Source organism: Rhea americana, unplaced genomic scaffold (genome assembly GCF_003343005.1).
Source record: "Rhea americana isolate MKP2758 unplaced genomic scaffold, rheAme1 scaffold_221, whole genome shotgun sequence".
Taxonomy (NCBI): Eukaryota; Metazoa; Chordata; class Aves; order Rheiformes; family Rheidae; genus Rhea; species Rhea americana.
In genome coordinates this window covers 1,135,998-1,157,381 of record NW_028186333.1, presented here as the reverse complement: position 1 = coordinate 1,157,381, position 21,384 = coordinate 1,135,998, and the positions used below count along the sequence as shown (strand labels likewise).

The window sequence follows — 21,384 nt, the reverse complement described above, 5'->3', positions numbered from 1 at the left end:
TTCTTGTCTCTGAACAAAAAGGTGTATGTCTAGACAGCGGGAGCTGTGCCTACATATTTGTTTTCACAAAAGCAATTCTGCCCACTTTGGAAACATTTAGATTTTAGAAAACTCTGCAGTTTGCAAGTAACAGTCCTATACATGAGAAGAAAAGCTTTTTTCATAATCACTACAATTCACTACTTAAATCACTGCTTAATGGAAATGAAATCTAATTTTGCCACAGCAACTGAATGCTGCAGTCTCCCAGCTGTAATCAACTCCATGTACAGTCAGGTCACATCTGATCAGACCAAGCAGGCTCACATGGAATCTTCGTTTCACTCTGGTGACTTCAGAGGACAGCTTTGCTTACAGGAAGGAGACAAAAGAGCAGAACCGCTTGAAGTCAAATAGCCCATGAACGTTTCAGGCTAGGCTTATGAAAACTCAGTCTGGTCCTGCCAGCTGCATGTTCATTAACAGCTAGGACACACAAGATGAGCATCTAGTGCATACTTTCGGGGTTAGCTTCTTCCAAAGGGAGCCCCAGCTACAGCAGGTTAATGATGTGAAGCAAAGCACAGCATGGGGGATGTCCAGCAGTCACTTCAAAGGCACATCCCAAACCTAACCAAAACTCTACTGTAAACACACATTCAGAAGCCTCTGATGACTTCCTTTGCCCACAACTAAAAAGTTACCTCAAAACAAAAACCCAGAATTCTCATAAAGTCATTTCCTTCAGAGGTTAACCACAGAGAGCAATATCGGTATGCTTTGGGCAAAATTACTAAGATTTTAAACGATGTATCAAACTCCAGGGATTACTTTGTTACTCCTGCATGCAGAACTTTAACATCTGAGCTATAGGTGTCAGTGGAACAATACAGGCTGATGGCACAGTAAAAACGCATACCTGTTTTTCCCGCTTAGATATCTTCTCATCAGAGCCAAAGACAGCCAGCGTTAATAAATAAATCATACCACCTTATGATACGAAAAGAAATTACTGCAGAGATTTGGATGCCTCACTAGTAAATTGTACTCGCCACTCTAGCAACTCAGGTCAGTAGGAATGAAGTAACTGGAAGCCTATAAACAGAATTCTGTGCTCCTCTCTCTTAACAGCAATGAACTCATGGTGGAATCAGTCAGGGAGCAGGGAATTAGATAATTTTACAAACATATGAAAGCGCTATTGTGCTTAAAGGAAACAGTATACAAAATTAAACTGAATATAATATACATTCTAGGAAAAACTTTGCAACAAAAGCACCAGTCTGTAATTATGTAAGAAAACATTTCTGAAGCCTTTATTTACAAAAGCTTTAAAAACAAATACCCTCTGTTATGCAAATAATTCGTTGTTTTAAAAAGGACCACCCAGTTACACCATTGTAACTCAATGAAAAAAAAATAATTTTTTGAAGTACAAGGTAAAACAGAATAATTTGGCGAACATTTGGAGATTTTTCTACTATTGATTTCAGTGTAGAACACGCACACACATACGCGCGCGCACACACACAGGCACACAATGTCGCACATTCCATCATTTCAGGCTAGTATTTAGCTATTCAATACCAAAATCCTTCCTGCACAACTGCTCTGTACACATGCTATGCAGGGTTAAGAACTTACTTTAGGGTCCTTTAAAACAATATATCTAAAATATATTGCTAAGATATAATCAAAAATAAACTAGCATTACACTCCTCAGGTAACTTTATTAGCTATAAGTTATTTATATTTTGTTGTTTTACAACAAATCTCTGTAACATCTGTCTTTGTAGCAACTACAAAAAAGCACGATTTAATTGTTCTTCTAATTTAACAATTCAATTAAATAGTATTTTTTCAGATCTTTGGGTTTTATCTTTAACTAAACTGACTTTCAAAAATTATCAAATCAAGTACATAATAAATATGACTTCATAAAAAATATTTGGGGTATACATTACTAGAATAAAAGCTAGGAAGTTAATTAAGGGAAGTGTGCCATTACAAAATTCCTACTGTTCCAATATCCTTCAACTCTCAGCTTAATGGCAAAAATGCTAAAGTCATAGCTGTTCTTTTCCTGAAGGGTGTAAAGCTGGTTTTTCAAACATCTTTCCCCCATCACAGAGCGGTTTTAAAGCAGCAGGCCAACCAGAAGCTGACATGTGCAGGATGTGTTTGATGATGACTGACTACTAGTAAAATAACAGCAGTTATTATGATTTCAGTAGTTGGTTTTGCTTGAACAAATGCAGGTTATGCAGCAAATGAATCATGTTCTGCAAATTGATACCAAGGAAATTCAGAGTGAAGCTGCTGAACTTGGCAAATGATTGTTTTCTAGCAGAGGGCAAAAGGGAAAAAAAAGAAAACTTCAAATAAAGCAGAGGATCTGAGTCAGAGTCACTCTCTAAAGTGCAAATTTGATGGTCCACAATCTTGAATAGCTAAAACGCCTGCATACTGGAAGGGACAGACAAAAATGGGGAAGTTGGTTATAATCAGTGCTAATTAATTTGGAGAGGACGGAAGAGGGGGAGGGGAAGAGACAAAAAAAAACTAAGACCAACTAGGTAAGTTTACCAGACTATTCATTATGATTTAGTTTTCCCCTTCTCTCTGCCACACTGATCCTATACATGCTTCTTTACAAACGGGCTAGCTATGAGGCCAAAAGTAATTTCCACCCAGAAAATTTTACATATCAATATTAAGATCAAAATCTGTGATAGGAACAGTCAAGTTTAGTACATAGAAAGGCAGAAAAGAATGTGTGCTGAGAAAGGGGGAAAAAAAGCCTTATTGTCCAAGGGGTTCAACCAGAGATAAAACCTATATACAAGCACGTGGAGCTCAAAAAAGATGGTCTTTCACTTCATGTCATGACTGCTTGTTGGCTTCTTCTTCATATGCATTTCCTGTGCCATTTTGTACATAAGATGACCCCGAACCGAGGCCATATAAGTGGCCACAATATTTGGCATCATCAATGTGATCTTCAAAGAACATCTAAAGTGTTAAAAGAAAGACATGAATTATTGCCAAAGAAAAAGTTCAGCTTTGATTAAAAGTGCACAAACTTAAAAAAAGTTACTTTGGTTTTAGCATCACATATCAAATTCCAAGATGCAAAAGATAACACGAACAAATATTTCCAGGTCACAATGTGATATATGGCATGATTCCTTAAAATACATCAAGCGAAGAATCCAGCCAGTCTTCTCATGCATCTTTTCTGGTGAAATGGCCAAACACAAAGGTTTGATGATTCTGTATTATCACAGTCATCACTCACTTTTCCACAGTGTAAATATATTTCTCCAACTGATTTCTGTGGGCTTTCTTGCAAAAGGCATCTGCCTGGTACTCATCATCATATTTGTCTGTACTCTACCTACTCCTTGACATGAGGTTTTCATCATAGTCTGTCTTGAAATGGAGATACATGCTGATTCATATTGCAAGATTGTTTTGGGGGGAGGGGAAGAGAAGAGCTGGGGGTATACTGAGCACAAAACCCATTATGAGTTTTGGAAAAAAGCAGGAAGATGTTATTCTGGCTAACTTCTCATTGCAGAGGGGGACTTTGTTTAAAAGGGAACGGCAAATTCAAGCAAATTTTGTACTGAAATTGTGCTTACATCAGACTTCACAAGTCTTAATTACCAAAAGACCCCTTCATTAGAAGCCATATGAAACTCTGTGATACTCTAGCTTTCAGGTTTAGGTTTACAAGCAGAGTCTAGCCCATAAAAACAAAAAGACGATCTACATAAGCAAAAAATTCTCCAATCTGAAAAACTTCATGGCAACCCAGAACACCCCAGTGGCTGAGGTTAAGTCACCATCAACAGCAGAAATCTAAGGCAGCCAGCAGCACCCAGGAGCAGGGTGGACAAAACCCATGCCTAAAGGCAGAGGACGACATGCAATGCACAGTCTAAAAAAAGCTCTCCCTTTAAATTTTGCTCTTTGAAGCACTGTCCAGATGGAGAATGCTGTACTGCAGAAATTAAAGGAACCTCAGTTTAAAGAGTTTTAAAGTTGTCCAACTGCTCTTAAAGAAACAAATAGAAAACCCCCAGACTCACAAGCCTGCTGTTGTAGCATCAATATTTAAGTAACTGATGGGGAGAGAAAGATCAACAATTTGTTGGCTGGGACCCAAAATTCCAGCAAGCAAGTTGCAACCCTTTAACAGCAATCTGCAACATAATGTATTTTGCACCTTTGAAAACACTGTATTTTTTTTTCTTTTTTAAAAAAACAAAGCCATATATCATCAAACATTCAATTCTACTGAAAAGGCTTTAAAAATCACACTAAGTGTGATGATTACTGCTCTGTTATTTAAAAATGCCAGGTTTTTAAAACATCTCTGAAAAAAATCACATAATCAATCCATCTTTGTTGGCTTCATTAAACAAATGATTTCCACTAAATTCAAGAATTTCTACTTGTCCAAATAAATGTTTGGTAAACAAATTCAGTAAGTTTATTTGTCATGTAACGAAGACTATATCTTATTAAAGAAATGATTATGGGTTTGAGTCTTTTCTCTACTGAACTTGAAATGGTATCTCAGGTATGATTATTATTGCTGTTATATCACTTTAGTTACTTTGGATTTTGTTTCAAATTCAAGAGTGAACAGTTAACAATATAGAGATGACTGCAGTTAGCAATACCATGCTTGGATCATAAAAGAATTGCAATTGTAGTCTATGACATGCTTGATAACTTTTAACAGTTTCAGCAGGATTAAATCACTGCACTCATGTCTCACTTCCATCCGAATTCACCAGAAACCTGTGTTCAATTTTGCCCTTATACAACAGGCTGGATTGCAGAAGGTAGTAACTCAGGATGCAATTCTAAACCTTATTAAAAGATGAGGTTTGCTACTGCAGTCAGCTTTGATAATGGTAAATGAGACTGAATCACTGGCAGAATGCCATGTTTGTATACACGGGTATTTACCCTGTTCATTGCTTTCAGAAGAGGCCTTTTCAAAATTTGTTCTGTTAATGTAAAATATCCTAATATTTCCCTGTTATATGCAGACAAGGAGCAAGGATAGGCAAAGTTTATAAGACCTGATTTCCCTTGCCTCGAACCTTGAATTACCTATCTGATGTCCTATCTTTTAGAACCTGTGCTTTACTGAATGGCAAGGAACAGATATAGGAACATTCTCTACAGCACCCTACAAGTTGGTATTTAATATTCCTGCTGCCCATAAGTTCAGATAAAACTGGCTAATGCAGGCAGACCTGCTCTTTCCCCCCTACTAGGCCTGTCAGAAGTAGCAGTACACATCAGCTGGGTATTACAGTGAGTAGAAGCTCCACAAAAGGCAGCCTGAGTATGGTCACCCAGAGAGCAGCAGTGTTTGGCTCCTGCAGCTCATAACCCTCTGCAGCAGCCATCTAAAAAAGAAAGCCTGCAGAACGGGGAGATTAAAAAAGAAAACCCACTCCCCACTCCCAAACCAAAGCATAGGATGGAAATAAGAAGCAATACTCACTAGCTGCAGCTAACTAAAAAATAAATAGTGCTGGTTCACACTTACCCTGGGGAAAATACAAGTGGTCTTATTTTTGTCAAGAAACCAGTGGCCCCTTAAGCCCTTCTGAGGCCTCCTTAAAATACAGTAAGCTTATCAGGAGCAGCAACTCCATCTGACTATTACAGCAAGTTACTATCAAAGATAAACCAATATGTCCACCTACTTCTCTCATTTTGAAAAAGGCCATTCCTGTGAGTAAAGAATCAGATCCTGCCTGATGCTGTGGTCCTATCCTTTCCAGCTCTAACTGCTCAGCCACTTCTTGTAAGCCACCCTGAAAAAGAAAACAGTACAGTTAACTGTAGAAAAAAATATAAATCAAAACTGAACAGCAGTATTTGGGAAAACTTGGTACATGGAACTTACAATCTTACGTATACTTAAAAGTTTGGCACAGTAGCTGAGACAGTCACTATACTAGAAAAATGCACTACTGGAGAATCAAGCTCTCGGTATCAACTACAGCACTAGAATTCTGTGCCAGTCCTAAATTTAATATTAGTTGTGACCAATCTACTACTCCTTCAGGTTCCCAATTCTCCAGTAAACAGAGGTCACTACTTAACAAAACAATTCCTTCAAAACGTCAAAAGGACTGTGAATGAAGATGAACAGAACAAGGTGTTCCTATACTCCTATTTCAATGAAAGTTTAAAAGGTGAAAACGCTGCTCTGCAAACAGGAATTCCAGTGTTTATGAATGAGATGCACATAGGCCTCCATGTGTAAAGTATCTAGATATCCTTTGAAACAGACCTTTTTCTTTCCACTTACCTTTCAACAATTAAGCTGAGGGTTTTTCACTTTCCCTCACAAAAACTTAAGTATCCAGAACACTCCAAGGATTTCAGGAAAGCGTTACACATTTAGGAATCAGGTGCTAAAGTCAAAAAGTAAAAAAAGAAAAAAGAAAAAAAAAGAAAAGCCCACTCTCTCCCCCCAGGGCATTCTTACCCTCTTAAAATTATGTTTTGTTAACTACCATAAGAGGGCAGAAACAACACACACACACACGTGCACTCACAAACTCACCGTCCTGTAGTCAGTTTAAGACACTAAAAGCCAAATGCATGGTCAGCTTTTCTCTTAGATGTATATTTATCAGTCTTTAAAGAGTCACTCTACATCTGTAATAAAACCTACTTCTTACGAAAAGGATATGAACAGCTCTCATACAAAAATGGAACCATTTAAAGCAGTATTGTCCTCTTTGAATGTTGATACAAGATTTAAAATGACAGCTCCAAAGATTGAAGGTGCAGAGATCACTGCAGAAGCTCTACAAAGTGACCTGCTCTCAAAGCTAAAGCCTTCTGCGATTTTGAAGTAATTTTTCTTCCTGTTAAATTTTATTTATGTGAAAGCCTTGGCAGCCTTTGGTAAGACTATTCCCCAAACTGCACAGTGGCTAAATTAACTCTTCATTTTAGTGCCAGAAAATGGTAACACCACCACCACTTGCAGAAGCAAACCTCTCAGAAACCAGTTTGTTTTTACATAGATAACATGTATATCATTAAACTGATCTGTGTTACATTGTAACTGTGATCTTTTAATACCATGAACTACACCGTGGGAATATACCTTTGTACAACAATTTTATCATTAACACATTAAGCCATTGGCAAGAAGCTAAAAAACATGTAGGTGCATTATGATCTAGATAGGACAACCGCCCGAGTACAACTTCAAACTCTGCAAGGCAAAAATGTAGCACAGAGGCTATACTTTTTAAATAAAGCCTCTCTGGTATTTGAGTTCACCTGTCCTCACACCCTTAACCCGTTTCAAGCGCAGGAAGGGAAGCTGTGAGAGGCAAAAGTGTAATAGTACAAGATAACACTTTTGTTACTCTTTTTTTGTTACTCTTTGAGTTTTATCTGAAAAGATAAGTTAAGAAAGTTTCTGTGAACCTGGTGGCTACAGGTTTGGCTCTGAGATTTTATTTGTTCAATTAGTAACATTCCCAAGTAAAACCCAACATGAAAATCTGGTATTGCAATGGCTAATTTTATTCTAGCTTGAGCAGCATGAGCATAGTTTATGGAAGTTTAAGATGAAAATAACTCTGTACACTATCTAGTTAAGTAGAGAAACTAACTTGTTTTCTTTCCTTGCTCGTATACAACACTTGAACACTGCATACCTGCTAACTCAGCACTCTTTTAGGAAAGGGCTGAGGACCGGTAGGCAGAAAGATACAATGTTGTTCTCCGCTCTCTGACTTGCAGTAATGAGCTGCTAGAGTTAGTAACTGCTGTTAAGCCTGCACTCTTAAGATACCACTTGTTGCTTCCAAGTCCTTTACACGGGGTGACTGAACAGTGCCTCATCATCAGGTTCTTCTAGCTGTAAGATTATTTACACCAACTTCAAATAGCTCTGGTTTTTATTACTCAAGGGTTTTTCTTCAGTGATATTTATACACTGGCTGCAAGATCTGGAACATAGATATAATAATTCCAAATTTACAGTAACAGTGGCCTACAGAAAAATACTTTGAAAACAGTGCTTTCATTAGTATATATTTATTTTTAAACACATCACACACTACTTCTGAGAGAAGCCTCTTGGTCTATAAATGCAAGAATTAGAGAATAAAACCCAGTTGTTTCTGAAAGCTATTGAGATTCTCTTTCAGACAAGACTCTTGCATTCCAGATTAGAACATTTTTCTCTTGGGAGAGGAGGATGGGAAGACAGTAGAAGGGAAACCAAAAGAAAAACAAGACTAAAATGATCCACAAAATATGGATTATATCATGTCTTCCACCTACTGAGTTATATATACATTTTCCTTTTTATAGATAATATATTTCTACAAAATTCCAGATTTCAAGAGTATCAGTTTTCAAGAAGAGGTCAACAGAATGATTTATATAAACACATTGCCATAATTGGCAGTAAATCCAGCCCAAACTCTCAAGTTTCATAGTATTAGGTAGAGTTCACTGATCTGCACAAATACCATAATTAAAGGAAGTTTCAAATTGGGTCTATAAATCTACATTACTTATAGCAGTCACTACTGTAAAAGGTATGGAGTTGTCAACTTAGAAAAGTTTGTAGAGAATAAGCAAAAAATGTAAGTTTATATTGCATTAATATATTTAAAGTTAACTCCCAAACTGCATGCCACTAAAGCACACACATGCCTACTTGAGTTGGAGCAGAATAACGTATTGTAAATTCAGAGACTATCTTAATTCCACTAAAAAAAAAAAAAAAAAAAAAAAAAAAAAAAAAAAAAAAGAAGAAGAAGAAGAAGAAGAAGAAAACAGCTTCCCAGGTCTAAAGAATACTTCTCTTCTCAATGCATTTTTGGATGGGTGAAGGGAAGCTAAGCAAATAAGTGCATTTCATACAAAAAAAATAACTTACACAAGTCAATAAAGGACAACTGCACAGCAGTTCAATTCACTGCAATTTAATAGAGATTTAAAGTGACATATGTTAGGAGACAGTGCATGCATTTTAAGAGTCACAACACTAAAATGTTTGAAACAAGTTGCTAAACAGCTGTTCTCAGTACAAAACAAGTCCCCCATCATTTCATCACTGGAGTTTGGAGGGGTAGAGCAGTCCACATCCCTTCCCCTTCTGTCACTACCAGTCTGCAGGTTGATGACAGGATCAAGATTTACCACAGGAAAGCTGGCCTACATATTAAACTGAAAAATCATCCTTGTTCTTAATGTTTGCTGAAATAAAACCTGTGAGGGTTTTTCTTGTCTTTTAAAATATAGTAGAATCTCTACACAATGCAGGTTACATACAACTATTCCTTAACCAAATGATAGGAAATACAATCCCTTCCTCCCCAACCCCATTCCAAATGTATACTGTTAGTAGGGACTTATTAAATCTGTCATCTTTCTCAGATCACTGATTCTGGATTATACATTTTGCTTTCTATGCAAGCTGCCACCGGTTAGACACCAGATATTTTGCAGTATCCAAGAAGGAGAAAGGTTTTCTCTTTATAAGACTCCTGAAGTTTATGAACATTTCATTTTCTCTTCTGGCCTCATTGGAGAAAACCAGTTTCTAAAACGTTCTTTAATATCTGTCCCTTTGCCAGGCTGATTATCCCAATAACAATAACTCTGGATGAACACAGGTAGGTATGGTAGGTATACTTTTCCTGCTAACTGGAATAGAGGTCTCCATTTTCAACATCAATTTGATCAACAAAAGAAATTACACACCTTACTTCCCACACAAGCAGGCTGCTACTGAGAAGTGACACATTCTATTTTGTTAATCTCAGAAAGAAACAGAGAATTGTAAGCCCCGCGCAGATCACTAGTTAAGCATGCTGAAGTGGCAAACCATTCCTTAGTCAGGATTTGATTGTACTACAGTCTGTGTTCTCTTTTTCCTTCAGGTTCATATTAAGAGAACCTAGAGAACTGGGATACTTTCCATGAAAGCAGCAAGTCATTTACTGCCTCAGATGAGCGGTGCACCTCATTCCAGTAGCAGTCCAGACTCTTACAGTTCTCTGGCAAGTAAAGCTGTAACAGTCCCCGTTGTTCTGGGGTCCCATCTTTCACTTTGCTGTCTTCCCCTTCACACACTTAGTTCCAGTTTGCATTCATTCTCCAGTCCAATAAAGTCTTCTCCAAATTTTAAGCCTGATAGAATAAGCCAATTAGTAGCCCCACTGGCCTGACATGAGAGATTAGTTTCTAGCACTGAATTTTTCCTAGAAGTTGCATGTTGTCCCTGAACATATGCTGCTTTTTGTCTTTCTTTATGGGGCCATCTGAAGCATTCTTCACTCCATTCCTCTTCCTGAGAAACTTCCACAGCATCATCGTTGCCATTACCTTTGCCAAGACGACTGCAGTCCTTTAGTGGACTGCACAATGAGGAAATAAGAGTATATGAAACCCATCAATTCTTATAGCCAAAGTGAAGGATTATTTTGAAACATGGGTTTATCATCTGGCAGCACAGACTGGGCACAGCTATTGATACAGTATCAGCTTGCTATTTTTTAACCAGTAAGCAGTTATAAAAGTTGATGTGTGCTCCTGCCTGCCTCTATCAGTAGCCTTTAATATTAAATATACAAAGTTTGAGACAAAAGTTCTGATTAATAGGTAATATCAAAGCAAAACAGGATAAAAAACAAGATAATCTTTTAGAGAAAATTCTCTTTAAAAATAAAGTCTGTTTAAGTCATATAAAAAGACTACTTACCTTTAGATTTTTGCAACTCTTCATGAGATATTTTACATCATAGATGACAGGGAAAAACAACCTCAGTATCTCAAAGAAGTCCAGCTCTTCTTCAGGTAAATTAGAGTTTGTCAGGATTTTGATTAGATAGCCGAAGTCATATCCACTGCAAATTAATAACAAAAACAACATAGGCAAATAACTTAGAAACATCCTTCTCGTTTCCAACATCAAGACTTTCTTTACTCACACAATAACAGAAAGACACTTTGCTTAACTTCATGCAACTTAGACCAACTCTTACAAAAAAAATCAAGTGTCTGAATGCAAATTGCCCTACTGTGGCTTCTAAAGAAAACATCTCCAAATCAGTCTCAATGAGATAGAATGAAGAAGGAAAAACTGAAATCTGCCTACAGGAGCTTCTCCAATCCTGGAACAAGGTAGTACTGCTGGGGCTTCACCTAATGCAAGCTTTATGCTGATAAAGGCTCTTCTTCTAGTGATGACTATTTATCCTTTTTACTAGGAAGCCAGAGGTTACAAGTCATTGCTGTACAGTAACTGATGGTTACAACAACTGATAATCACCTTGACATAGTTGATCAGCTACTGACAGGCTGCTCACCCTCTAAAGATCAATGGACAGTCATCGTTGATCAAACTGCTACATAAAATCTGTCAGAGCTGATCATGTGCAAATGCTGCACAAGCACTTTCAGCAAGTTTAAGATGTAGGTGACACAGAAAGAGAGCAGTCACTCTGCTCATGCTTGATCCTCTGTACTTGCAGGATTAGTCATGTACATAAGTATTGAACTGGGTCAGGGGACTGAGTCTGATCTTTGCTATTCGGTTAGTCCTGAACCAAATCACCTCCTAGATTTGGTTCGCATGCAATTTAAAAATGCCTGTATCAGCAAAGGAGAGAAAAACACAAAGCAGGGCTGCCTCTTTTGAAGGCCACATCAGCTTATGCTGTTTATGGCATCTTAGCACATAGCCACAGCAGAATCCAATGTGGGTGGCCACTACAGACTCTGGATTCACAGCTTAAGACCTCACATTGGTTCTTGGTATACTCAAAAACAAAAATTTTGCAAAATAGTCCAAATCTTGCCCAGGACCTTTGAGCTTTAACTATAAGGTAAGTGCTATAAATGATACATATCAGCTGAAGATGCTATACTACTGATCCTGCAGATATTCAGCACCTACTTAGACTTCTCACGCAGGGTCAAGGCTTTAGCTTACATTCTAGATGCAAGGAGAATTGCCTTATTGATTATTATTTTTTTAATGTGTTTTGTATATGATGTTCTTTGTACCACCTTGGTCTTAAGAATTTCTACACAGACACTAGAAAATCTTGAACATAGCAAGAGTGCATGATTGTTTCCTAAAAATCCATTAACACAAGTTACAGGAAAGGTACAGATTACTACAGCTCTAAGGGGTTTTCCAGTTCTCTAACAGATTTCAAGTTGAATGAACACAGAAATGTACTTGGTGCTTTGAAGCTGTGCTGGCAGCATTCCAAGCTCCACAGCAGCAGCTACTGGCCAGGAAGCAAAGGAGTCAAAAAATAGAGAGGATTTCAGCTGAAATTTACAATGTAAAAATTTACAGCATACTTAGCAAAACAATAGCTTGAGAGCCTAACTTTAACAGAGAAGCTACTCAAAAGAAAAGCTTTTATCAGCATAAAGCCCTCTTAGGCAAAAATATCAGAACAAACCAAAAAGAATCTAACCGCCCCTCTCCCCAACTTAGCCAGAAAGGGTTGCTCAGAAAGACACACAGAGTCAAAAAAGATTGTTCAAGATTAATCTAGAGATTACACAGCATGTTTATGAATTCACTGAATTTGAGACATTTGTCATCCTCATGGCTCAAACCTAAAAGCTGTATCACTTCCAATTTCTGTTAAGAAGTAAATACTGCAAGAAAAGAGAAGTCAAAAGATTTATTTAATCTTTGTATTGAGGAGAAGCATGCTATCACTAATTTTAAATGAAGAATCAGATATTTTTTTCCTGGACCTTACAGCAAACCCATACGAGAATCTTCCTGCAGAAAAAGGGAACAGGATATCTAAAGGGTGGAATTCTTTAACAGACAGGATTACCACTCCACTGCATAACAGCATTCAAACTTGAGCATGAATTGGTTTTAGTCAGCTCAAAGTGATCTCTTGCATTCCTCAAATTCCAGCTGTTTGCACTTAATCCCATTGTTCTCATAACCACTACCAAAAACCACACTATTAATCACAGTACAGTATCAAGACACTTACATAATCTTTTTACTAGACTTCTGGCGATTAACAAGTGCCAGTCATCCAAGCTTAAATAAACATAAGAACTGCCACTAATTCAAGACCAAGTTCAAAAGTAGTTCAAGTCTAGGTCAGAAAATTTTGGTTGGCCCACTGCTGAAACTAACAGAAGGGCAGGAAAGTCCACAGCGAGCAATTACATAATTACCAGCTCATTAGAGAAGTTTTCTTCTAATCCTCTAACAGGCAATTAGTGGTTGGTTTATACTCCAAAGCACACAGGCTTCCCTTCCTTAAAAAGCTTTCACCCTTCTAATATAATCACTTAAAGTTACTAAGTGCAGCTAGCCACAATCCCTGGAGCTATACAGCAAGGTAAGCACACTTACAGCCATGGGGTTTTCAGTGAATACAGACAGCTGTAGGCAACAGATCCATGGAAAAGGTCAAAAGTGCCCATATTTCTTTCCTCTATTATCCAGAAAGAATTCAGATAGCTAATTAATCATGAACTTCATTCAAGTACAAACAGTCTCTGAAATAAAACCTGGCAGGCTAAAAAAAGCTCCATTTACTCCATTTTATAACTAGCTATATTCAGAAAGAGGAGAGCCAACAGATTAACTTTTACAAAATCTAGACAGACACAAGTGATCATTGAAATACCATGTCTTGGAATTTTTCAGCTTCCCAAAAATGTTTGGGATAAGAGGCATGTCTGCACAACCTGATTCCCAAGGCAGATCAAGGAGGCTGCACTTCAACACTTGCACATGGACACCCAAAGCTTCAGCAGACCAGTCAGCTAAACCTCCACCCAGAATTTGAGCTCTTCTGTTTTGGGACTGGTTAGACTGCCAAGCACCCACAGCTTTCTTAACTGCAGCAAGAATTAGGAATTCAGAGCGCCCTCATCTTCTCACTTGGGTTGCCTCTTTTATTAATTCAAATACATTCCAATATGGATAAAAGATTTCATGAAATCTCTTATGACATTTTAGTATATAAGAATTGGTGGGAGTGCAAAAGGTTCTTCACTCGCRCCTGGCAGATATGCAGGCCCACAGAGATTCGCCAGTAGGTCAGGATGCCAATGAAGTTACATCAAACAGAGATAGAAAACATACAGAGAATTTGAAAAGTTATCAACTTAGAAAACAAATTACACAAGAGTTCCAGGAAACTGAAGAATACAAAATGAAACAAAACAAAAGCCTCAAACTTAGAGAACAAAAGTATTTCTCTTGTCCTCACTTCCTAAGAGACACACAAATTTTGCAGATCATAGCAACATAGGAAGGGAGAGGGGGATTAACAAAAACTTCCAGAGACTGGCTATGGTTAGAAGTGGTAGATCACTGACCTGTCAGAACAATCTTTGAAAATCCAGTTAGCAAGTAATGAATAGGATCAAGAATTTAAAGCCACGATTAAGATACTATTCCTCTAAAAGCAAACCTGAAGTGGAAAGTGAAGAGTCTCAATACTGCTAAGTTTGGTGAAAACCACAAGAGTACATCATCTAAACTAAAAACAAATAAGCAAGTTTAGAAAAACTGTGTTTGGAAAAAAAGCACTAACACTCTTCTCTCTTTGAAGGTTAGTAATCGATGAATACAATTTTCCACACATTTCTAGAGTATAGGGTATGCAAAGGTCATCATACATTTTCCAAACTGGAACCATAAGTCTAGATCCCACATAGACACTGCAACTACTAAACACAGCTTTTTCAGGTTTCAAAGAACTACTGCAGGAAGAGTGTATATGAAATAAATTTTCAATTGAGTGTCATGTTGAAGATTCTACTGACAAACATAACCACCATCAAGCCCAAGATATACTTAGAAACAACTGTTTGCTGTTCTTTGCTGTACATCTTACATAACTCATACTCATTAAATAAGCTTTCCGCATTCAGTCTTAGTTTTCTCTGTTCTTCAGAACTCCACCCATTACTCCACCTTTTGTGCTCAATATCAACGTGCCTTGTCAAGTTAAAGCCACTTAAGTGGCCTCTGAATTCAAGCAATAGTCAAGCAACACACTGCAGACAGTCAGCATTTGACAAACATTTAGTAAATATTTGCTGGAATCTTAAGAAGGTTTCATGAAAATGTTTTTAGAAATCCACAACTGAAATCCATCTTAGCATAGAAGAAACCAAACTTTAATAAAGCTACCTCAAAAACTTAACATAAGCTGCACTAGTAAAAATGGCATTAGGTACACCACATAGTTGGCACTACACTTCTACTAGCATGAAATCAGTCAGGAACAATGCATAGCCAACACATACATACTTGAAAAAGAGGCACTAGTGCAGAAATGGCTTATGTCTTCTTTTGCTAGTATAACTTACACTAGACCTCGAAATATCTTAAGCTATACTGGAAAAACAATGCTACAAAAGGTGCTACAAAAACACGATGGCTTATAGCTGAAACTAACAAATCAGCAAGAGTAACTCCCACCCGCCATCCTCCTAACCATGTAAATTTTACTATAGTTAAGTGTAAATCACAAAGATACATAAAAGCACATAATACTAGGTTTAAGCTGAAAGAGACTTAATTCACTGATTCGGTGTTTGCAATAGTTTCCACAGAGTTCGTAACATTCTTCTTCCAGTCTTTTCCTCAGGTTCTACCCTGGTAGCAAGATACTAGGGTCAGGTTATTCTGAAGTCATATTGTGAGTTTAGACTCTTACAACTGGAAGATATTGTGAGCAGATTAGGTCACAAAATCAAAGAGAATCCTTCTAGTTTTTTTTCGTTTGGTTTTGTTTTTTTCTCCTTGGAAGTCAGTCTATACTGGAAAATATTTCTAACAAGCAAGTTTAAGAGATGAATTGTGCAAGAAATTGGGCCAGGGAACTGATATTCTTATAGTGGCTAGTAGCAATTGTTCAGCACACACAGAATGCTTAACAGCTTCTTTAATGACTATAATGTTTAGCTATTTTAGACAACCAGATTTAATTTTTTAGCAGCTCCAAAAATTCCTCTTTTGATCATTATTTATAGAAATAAATGGATAAGCTGAAGCAATCCTTATTTCTTATTAAAGAACTTAAAACTCTTCTCTGATTCCATGTGCTTTGGTTCCATGAGTCCCTCTCTCCCAACACCACTCCTTCAAGATTTAATACTGCAGGATGAACAAGTTCTGTTCTGTTTTGTTTTTTCCTTCTAATCTAGTAAGCTACAAATTACCACCCATCAATGTAGCAAGCGTGACAAACAAGAATAAAACCGTAATGAAACTCCTGATCTCAGCTGAGGCATTTGTTCCAACTTTGTTGACTTGCTTAGCAGCCAGCATTCAAAATGCCAACATAAGGGCATTATATAGCAATAAGCCTTTAAAGCCATTGTTGCTTGCAAAAAGTGCAAATTATCTTTGGCATGTAGTTGACTGCACAATGACTACCATGTAAGTATAATGATTCAAATCTTGTTAACACTGCAAGATCTTTTATATTTTGACAGTTTCACAGAGATTTACCATTCTCATTTCTACTGCTTCTACATGGAAAATCAGTTCCTCTGATGGAACGAACCGTAAAGTGTATTTGCTGCTGCTACTAGAATTAAGACTTTCATCACAGCTCACCTTTTAAGATGAGCAATTCGCAGCTGCACAGATTACCAGATGATTTAAAACAAAGTCTGAAGTGTTTTATAAAACAATTCACTGGTAATTCTGCAGTCTCTCCCCTGAGTCAAACAATATTTGCTCCAGAAGTGCTTACAAATAGTTTGCTGTTATTGTTGTTTCTATTATTACTTGCATTTGTGGTATAAAAAGATGCAGTGCCACCTGCTGGCTTAGGAGTTTCACATTTTTCTGGTTCACCCCTTCAGTAAAATCAGCTATAAAAACAAAATACCAGTAGCACTCTGTACATTCTATTCTTCTAATAGAGAATGGTACCACACATATTACAGTAGAAACAGCTTTTTTAAAGTCTCATCAGCTAAGATGTGTGCTACGGTATCAGCTGTATTCCACTTGAAACATGAGGTGTGAAATCCAAGTTCTACAATGAGAGAATATTCAAAATGGGCAATTCAAATACTTAACACAGAATTTACCTATGAAATGAAAGCCACTTGACTCCTTCACACAGTACAACTCCTGATGTCATAAGTAGCTCTGCAAAGTACTGTGTCTCAATTCCTTCTTCCTCATGCTTTTTAAACTGGATGCCAGATGTCGTTAACAGTTCAATAGAGTCCTGGGCATACATATCTTCTCTAAAAGAGAGGGGGGGGGGAGGAAAATAGACCTTAGTGATTATAAACCTGGTAACAGCTTCTCCTCTTTTCTACTCACTCCACAGGCTCTACTAGCATAAAGGAGGAGCAACTTGACTATCCTTGTTTATTACGAAAACAACTGTTTTTCATAGTATTTGTTAACTTTCATTAGCATCTATCTGATCATTCCCAGCATCTCCATTTCTATCGTCTTCAAAAAGACCTATCTCCCTGTTCTTTATTCTACTGCCTAATAGGACTCCCCTTTTGTGAAATCTACAGAGGAAAATAAATGCATGAATACAGATAATTTTACCAAATAAGATCTGTTATTTATCCTGTAACAAAGTAAATGCAACAGTTGAGAGGCACTTGTGAAATCCGTTACACTGCAGAATTAAGAACAGTCCACTTCAAATCAAATCCCACTGCTTTATTCATTCTGTGGACAGTATTTTCTGCCTGTTTCTAGTTTTCTGCAATTTAGGTTTACAGAAGCGTTCAGACCACATACACACCACTCAAAACTTCCTTCTTACTACAACTGGAAATTAAGAATTTGTCCTTTCTGGCTGATCTTTACAACTCAGCTAACCCCAAAACTTCTCTCTAAGCCGTCAACTTCAACTTTTCTTTAACAGCCAGATTTTGGATCCATTTGGATCCCTTTATCACTAATATTTTTGTAGATTCTTAGAAATTTGGTGATGAAACAGATAGGGATTTTTTTCTAATTACAAAGTTTAATCAATACTGTCATAACAGAGGCATAAAATGATTATCTGAGAAGTAAATGCACACACGGCTTTACTTAGAAGACACTGTTCATATTACTGACCACAACATACCATTCTACAAAGTCTCTTCAGTATATAGGTTTTAATTTTAGTGAAGGTCCCCTCTCAAATTAAAATACACAGGACAATCCAGTACATCAAACTTGAAAATTACATTCAATGGTAGTCTTATAATCCCTATACTTAATAGCAAGTCATCATTCATCAGGACATGGAGATACAACACATCTTGAGAATGTATCTTTTTTCCTCCCCCCCACACAGCTGCTCATTAGCTCTCCAGCTTTAAGGCATCAACTTCCCAACACCTGCCCATTTCCATAACACATTAAAGAATCCATCTGAAACAAACATACCTATTTTACAAAAATAAAAATAAAATCTCTAGTTTGTTGCTTTGCACTAATCAGGTGGATATGCAGTTCAGAGCAATATTTATGGTCTTTAAAATACATTGTGACAAGATCTGGCTGGAACAGAACATATTAAAAAATACTCTCTAGGAACAGCCAATAGCTGTTTCGCTTCAGGAGCAGAACACTTGGCATGGTGCCATTTCCCAACAGGAAATTTAGAAACAGATGAAAACCTGCCTTTTTTTTTTTTTTTTTTTTACTTCCCTATTTCTGTTAAAGATATTATTCTTGTGTTAAACAGCATTCATTTAGCTTACCATTTTGGATAAAATCTCCATCAATGAACTTGCAACAAGCTAGTTCACTAAGTATCTACTTCCTACTTTACTAAACTTTCTTACCAGTGTGGTACCTGGCACAAATGGATGGAAAACTACTTTTGTTTTCAGATACTAGACATTAGGTAGATCTTTGAAGCTCAGAAAATGAATAAAACATAACCCAGGCTCTTCTTCACAGATCAGTTTGGAAGCTATCCATTCCTCCTTCTCTTTCGCCTGTACTTAGCAGGATTAGTCTATTCATTTATTAAGATAATGGATAATTTCTATCCAGTATTTATATGGCCAAGTAGGGTCAGAGATACCAAAATAATGAACCTGCACTTCCTTTTCTTTCAGGGAGTGCTTCAAACAAAAAAAGCATGTCATTCCTCAGGCCAAACTGATTTGTGACAAGCCACAGCATTGCTTGTTTAGAAAAACAGAAAGATCAGGAGAGATAAGGGCAGTTTTTTTGCTGTAACAATCCTGGTGACTCTGAAGTGTTTTTACCTGCAGGGAAAAAAAATGCCTGTTCTCTAAGCTTCCTTTGTAGGCTGCAATTTTAATTCATGTATATCAAGTTTTCCAATAGTCAGTCCATAACACAGTTACCAAAAAAAATCCAAGCCTTCAAAATACTGAGAAATATTTGCACTGATAGACTGAGCCATATGAGAACCATGTCAGACTGATTATGTTTACTTGGGGGGGGGGGGGGGGGAGGAGGAGGAGGAAGAATCAAGATACTGCCTTGGTAACCCCTTGGTCAGCTACCTGTTAAAGATATAATTATATCTTTAGACTCATGCAAGTCCCACCGGGAAAATTATGTTCATACTTAAAGATTTATCATTGATAAAGCCACTTTCTAAAGTGAAGTCCAGCATACTATTCTGACAGACAGTAAAAAAGCTTGGTTTTTTTAATTAACATCTTACACACGTAAAAAAAAAATCCAAAATAGTTGCACAAAAAAAATCAGAACAGAAATCTCCACAAGAATTATGCTGTAAAATTTAGCAAATCCCTTTTAGCCTGTAAGAGAAAGTTAAAATATAATACAGTAAACAGAATAGCTTGCTTTAAAAATAAAAGCTGCTACGGTATTAAAAAGCTGACAGTATTTTTCTTAGAATATTATCATGATCTTGTTGTGTGTCTTTCAATAAAAATTGTATTATTTTAAAGATGCGTTAGAACTTGCTGATGATTATTGTCATGCCTTTTTTTTGTCACTAAAATGATTTGGTATTTTTTCTTCAAATGTTTGTATTATCCTTTTGAAATATACAAGGAATAACAAGCAACTCCTATAAAAAACAGAAAGATTTAAGCTAAGTTTAGGCATTTCATAAACTAAAACTTCATACTTTAAAGCATTAAGTATGAATATGCAGAGCTAACTCTCGCATCACTTTAAAACATTTGTTGAAATTATGTTGCATCTCTGACTAAACTACAAACAATAAGACAGCCTGCACAGAAACAGAGGAAGAAAGCCTGTGTCTGTCCAACCAAAATTTTCCTCATATAAGACATTCCAAACAGTGCATAAACATAGCATAAACTTTTATAACCTATAATATATTTTCATATCAGTAAATTAGAAACATGCATCTAACCATAAGGAGATTTAACACTTACGTTAAATTAAATTTAAAATTAAATTGCCAAGTTGAAGTTCCTGGAGGATATTCTCCTTGCTCATTCATAAACGTCAGTCCTAGTTGAATTATTTTTAGCAAGTCTACATTACAGCGTAATAGTTGGTACTGATAGTCTGCGTTGCTTCTGAATTCTCCAATAGGCCTTGCAACTACACCTGGAAATTCTGTATCCTGTAAAAACAGAGTTAGAACTTCAACAAAAGATCTTTGAAGAAATTTACGCTGTTTATTTTTAATATTAAAATATACTTCAAGTATGGAATCACTTCGAAGCTGAAGAATACTGCGTGCAACTGTAACCTTAAAAAGGTAATAGATTAGGATTTTAATGTTTATATAAAATATCATTAATTCAGCATTAAGAATCCATGTACTTTCAAGGAAAATGGATAACACTTAAACAAGTTGAAAACTAATGAAAAGTTACTGACATTAATCACATTTCTGTGGTAACGTGTCAGGTAAAGATCAAGTGCCCGCTTACCATAGCTACATAGTTATACTTCCGTATAACCTGACGAATTTTCTTCATCTCCTCATCCAAGTTACAAGCCCAGACTTCACAGATTCTTTGACTATGGTCTACGGTAGCTGCTGGCATAGTGGGGGGTTTTAGAGACCATACATCAAAAGTTACACTTGACTGGGGATCAGTTTCATAAAGAGGGCTTTAATTGCGGTTTATTTTTTTTAACCTAAGAGACAAAGAAAGGAAAGCAGTTAAGTACAAGCCCGCCCAGGAGCGCTGCGCCAGGCTCGGGGGCTCCCTAGCTGACAGCCCGGAACAGCTCCCCGGGCAGGCGCCTCATTTGGCGGGAGAAATTCTCCTCCTTCGCAGGGGAAGCCGATCGCGCCCAACCCGAGGGCGGCAGCAGCGGGGCGGGCAGCTCGCGCACGGACGCGGCCCGCAGGACGCGGCTCCGCGCCCCGGCCGGCCTCGGGGGCGCAACAAGCGGCTTCG

General features: G+C 37.3%; 1 protein-coding gene across 2 annotated transcripts; it reads right to left on the bottom strand.

Annotated features, from left to right (window-relative positions):
- Window positions 1-1,268: 1,268 nt before the first annotated feature.
- Window positions 1,269-21,266, bottom strand: CNOT7 (CCR4-NOT transcription complex subunit 7). Of its 2 annotated transcripts, XM_085305512.1 has the most exons (6): window positions 20,908-21,264; window positions 20,401-20,594; window positions 17,116-17,277; window positions 10,760-10,904; window positions 5,715-5,825; window positions 1,269-2,991 (listed from the first exon to the last, which is right to left on the bottom strand). In XM_085305512.1, the coding sequence occupies exons 1-6, from the start codon at window positions 21,022-21,024 to the stop codon at window positions 2,863-2,865; spliced, it is 858 nt and encodes a 285-aa protein (XP_085161638.1). In that variant the 5' UTR covers window positions 21,025-21,264; the 3' UTR covers window positions 1,269-2,862. The 2 variants fall into 2 exon arrangements, with proteins under 2 accessions (XP_085161638.1, XP_085161639.1); XM_085305513.1 differs by lacking the exon at window positions 17,116-17,277 and having other exon boundaries at window positions 20,908-21,266.
- Window positions 21,267-21,384: the final 118 nt, after the last annotated feature.

Bases quoted from the DNA above. Each gene is read 5' to 3' on its own strand.
- CNOT7 (XM_085305512.1), bottom strand. From the start codon at position 21,024: ATGCCAGCAGCTACCGTAGACCATAGTCAAAGAATCTGTGAAGTCTGG. The intron at 10,905-17,115 runs GTAAATTCTGTG...ATTAATTTGCAG, and splicing joins AAGTGGCTTTCATTTCATAG to TGGATATGACTTCGGCTATC. The intron at 5,826-10,759 runs GTAAGTAGTCTT...TTTCTTTTTCAG, and splicing joins AGAGTTGCAAAAATCTAAAG to GGTGGCTTACAAGAAGTGGC.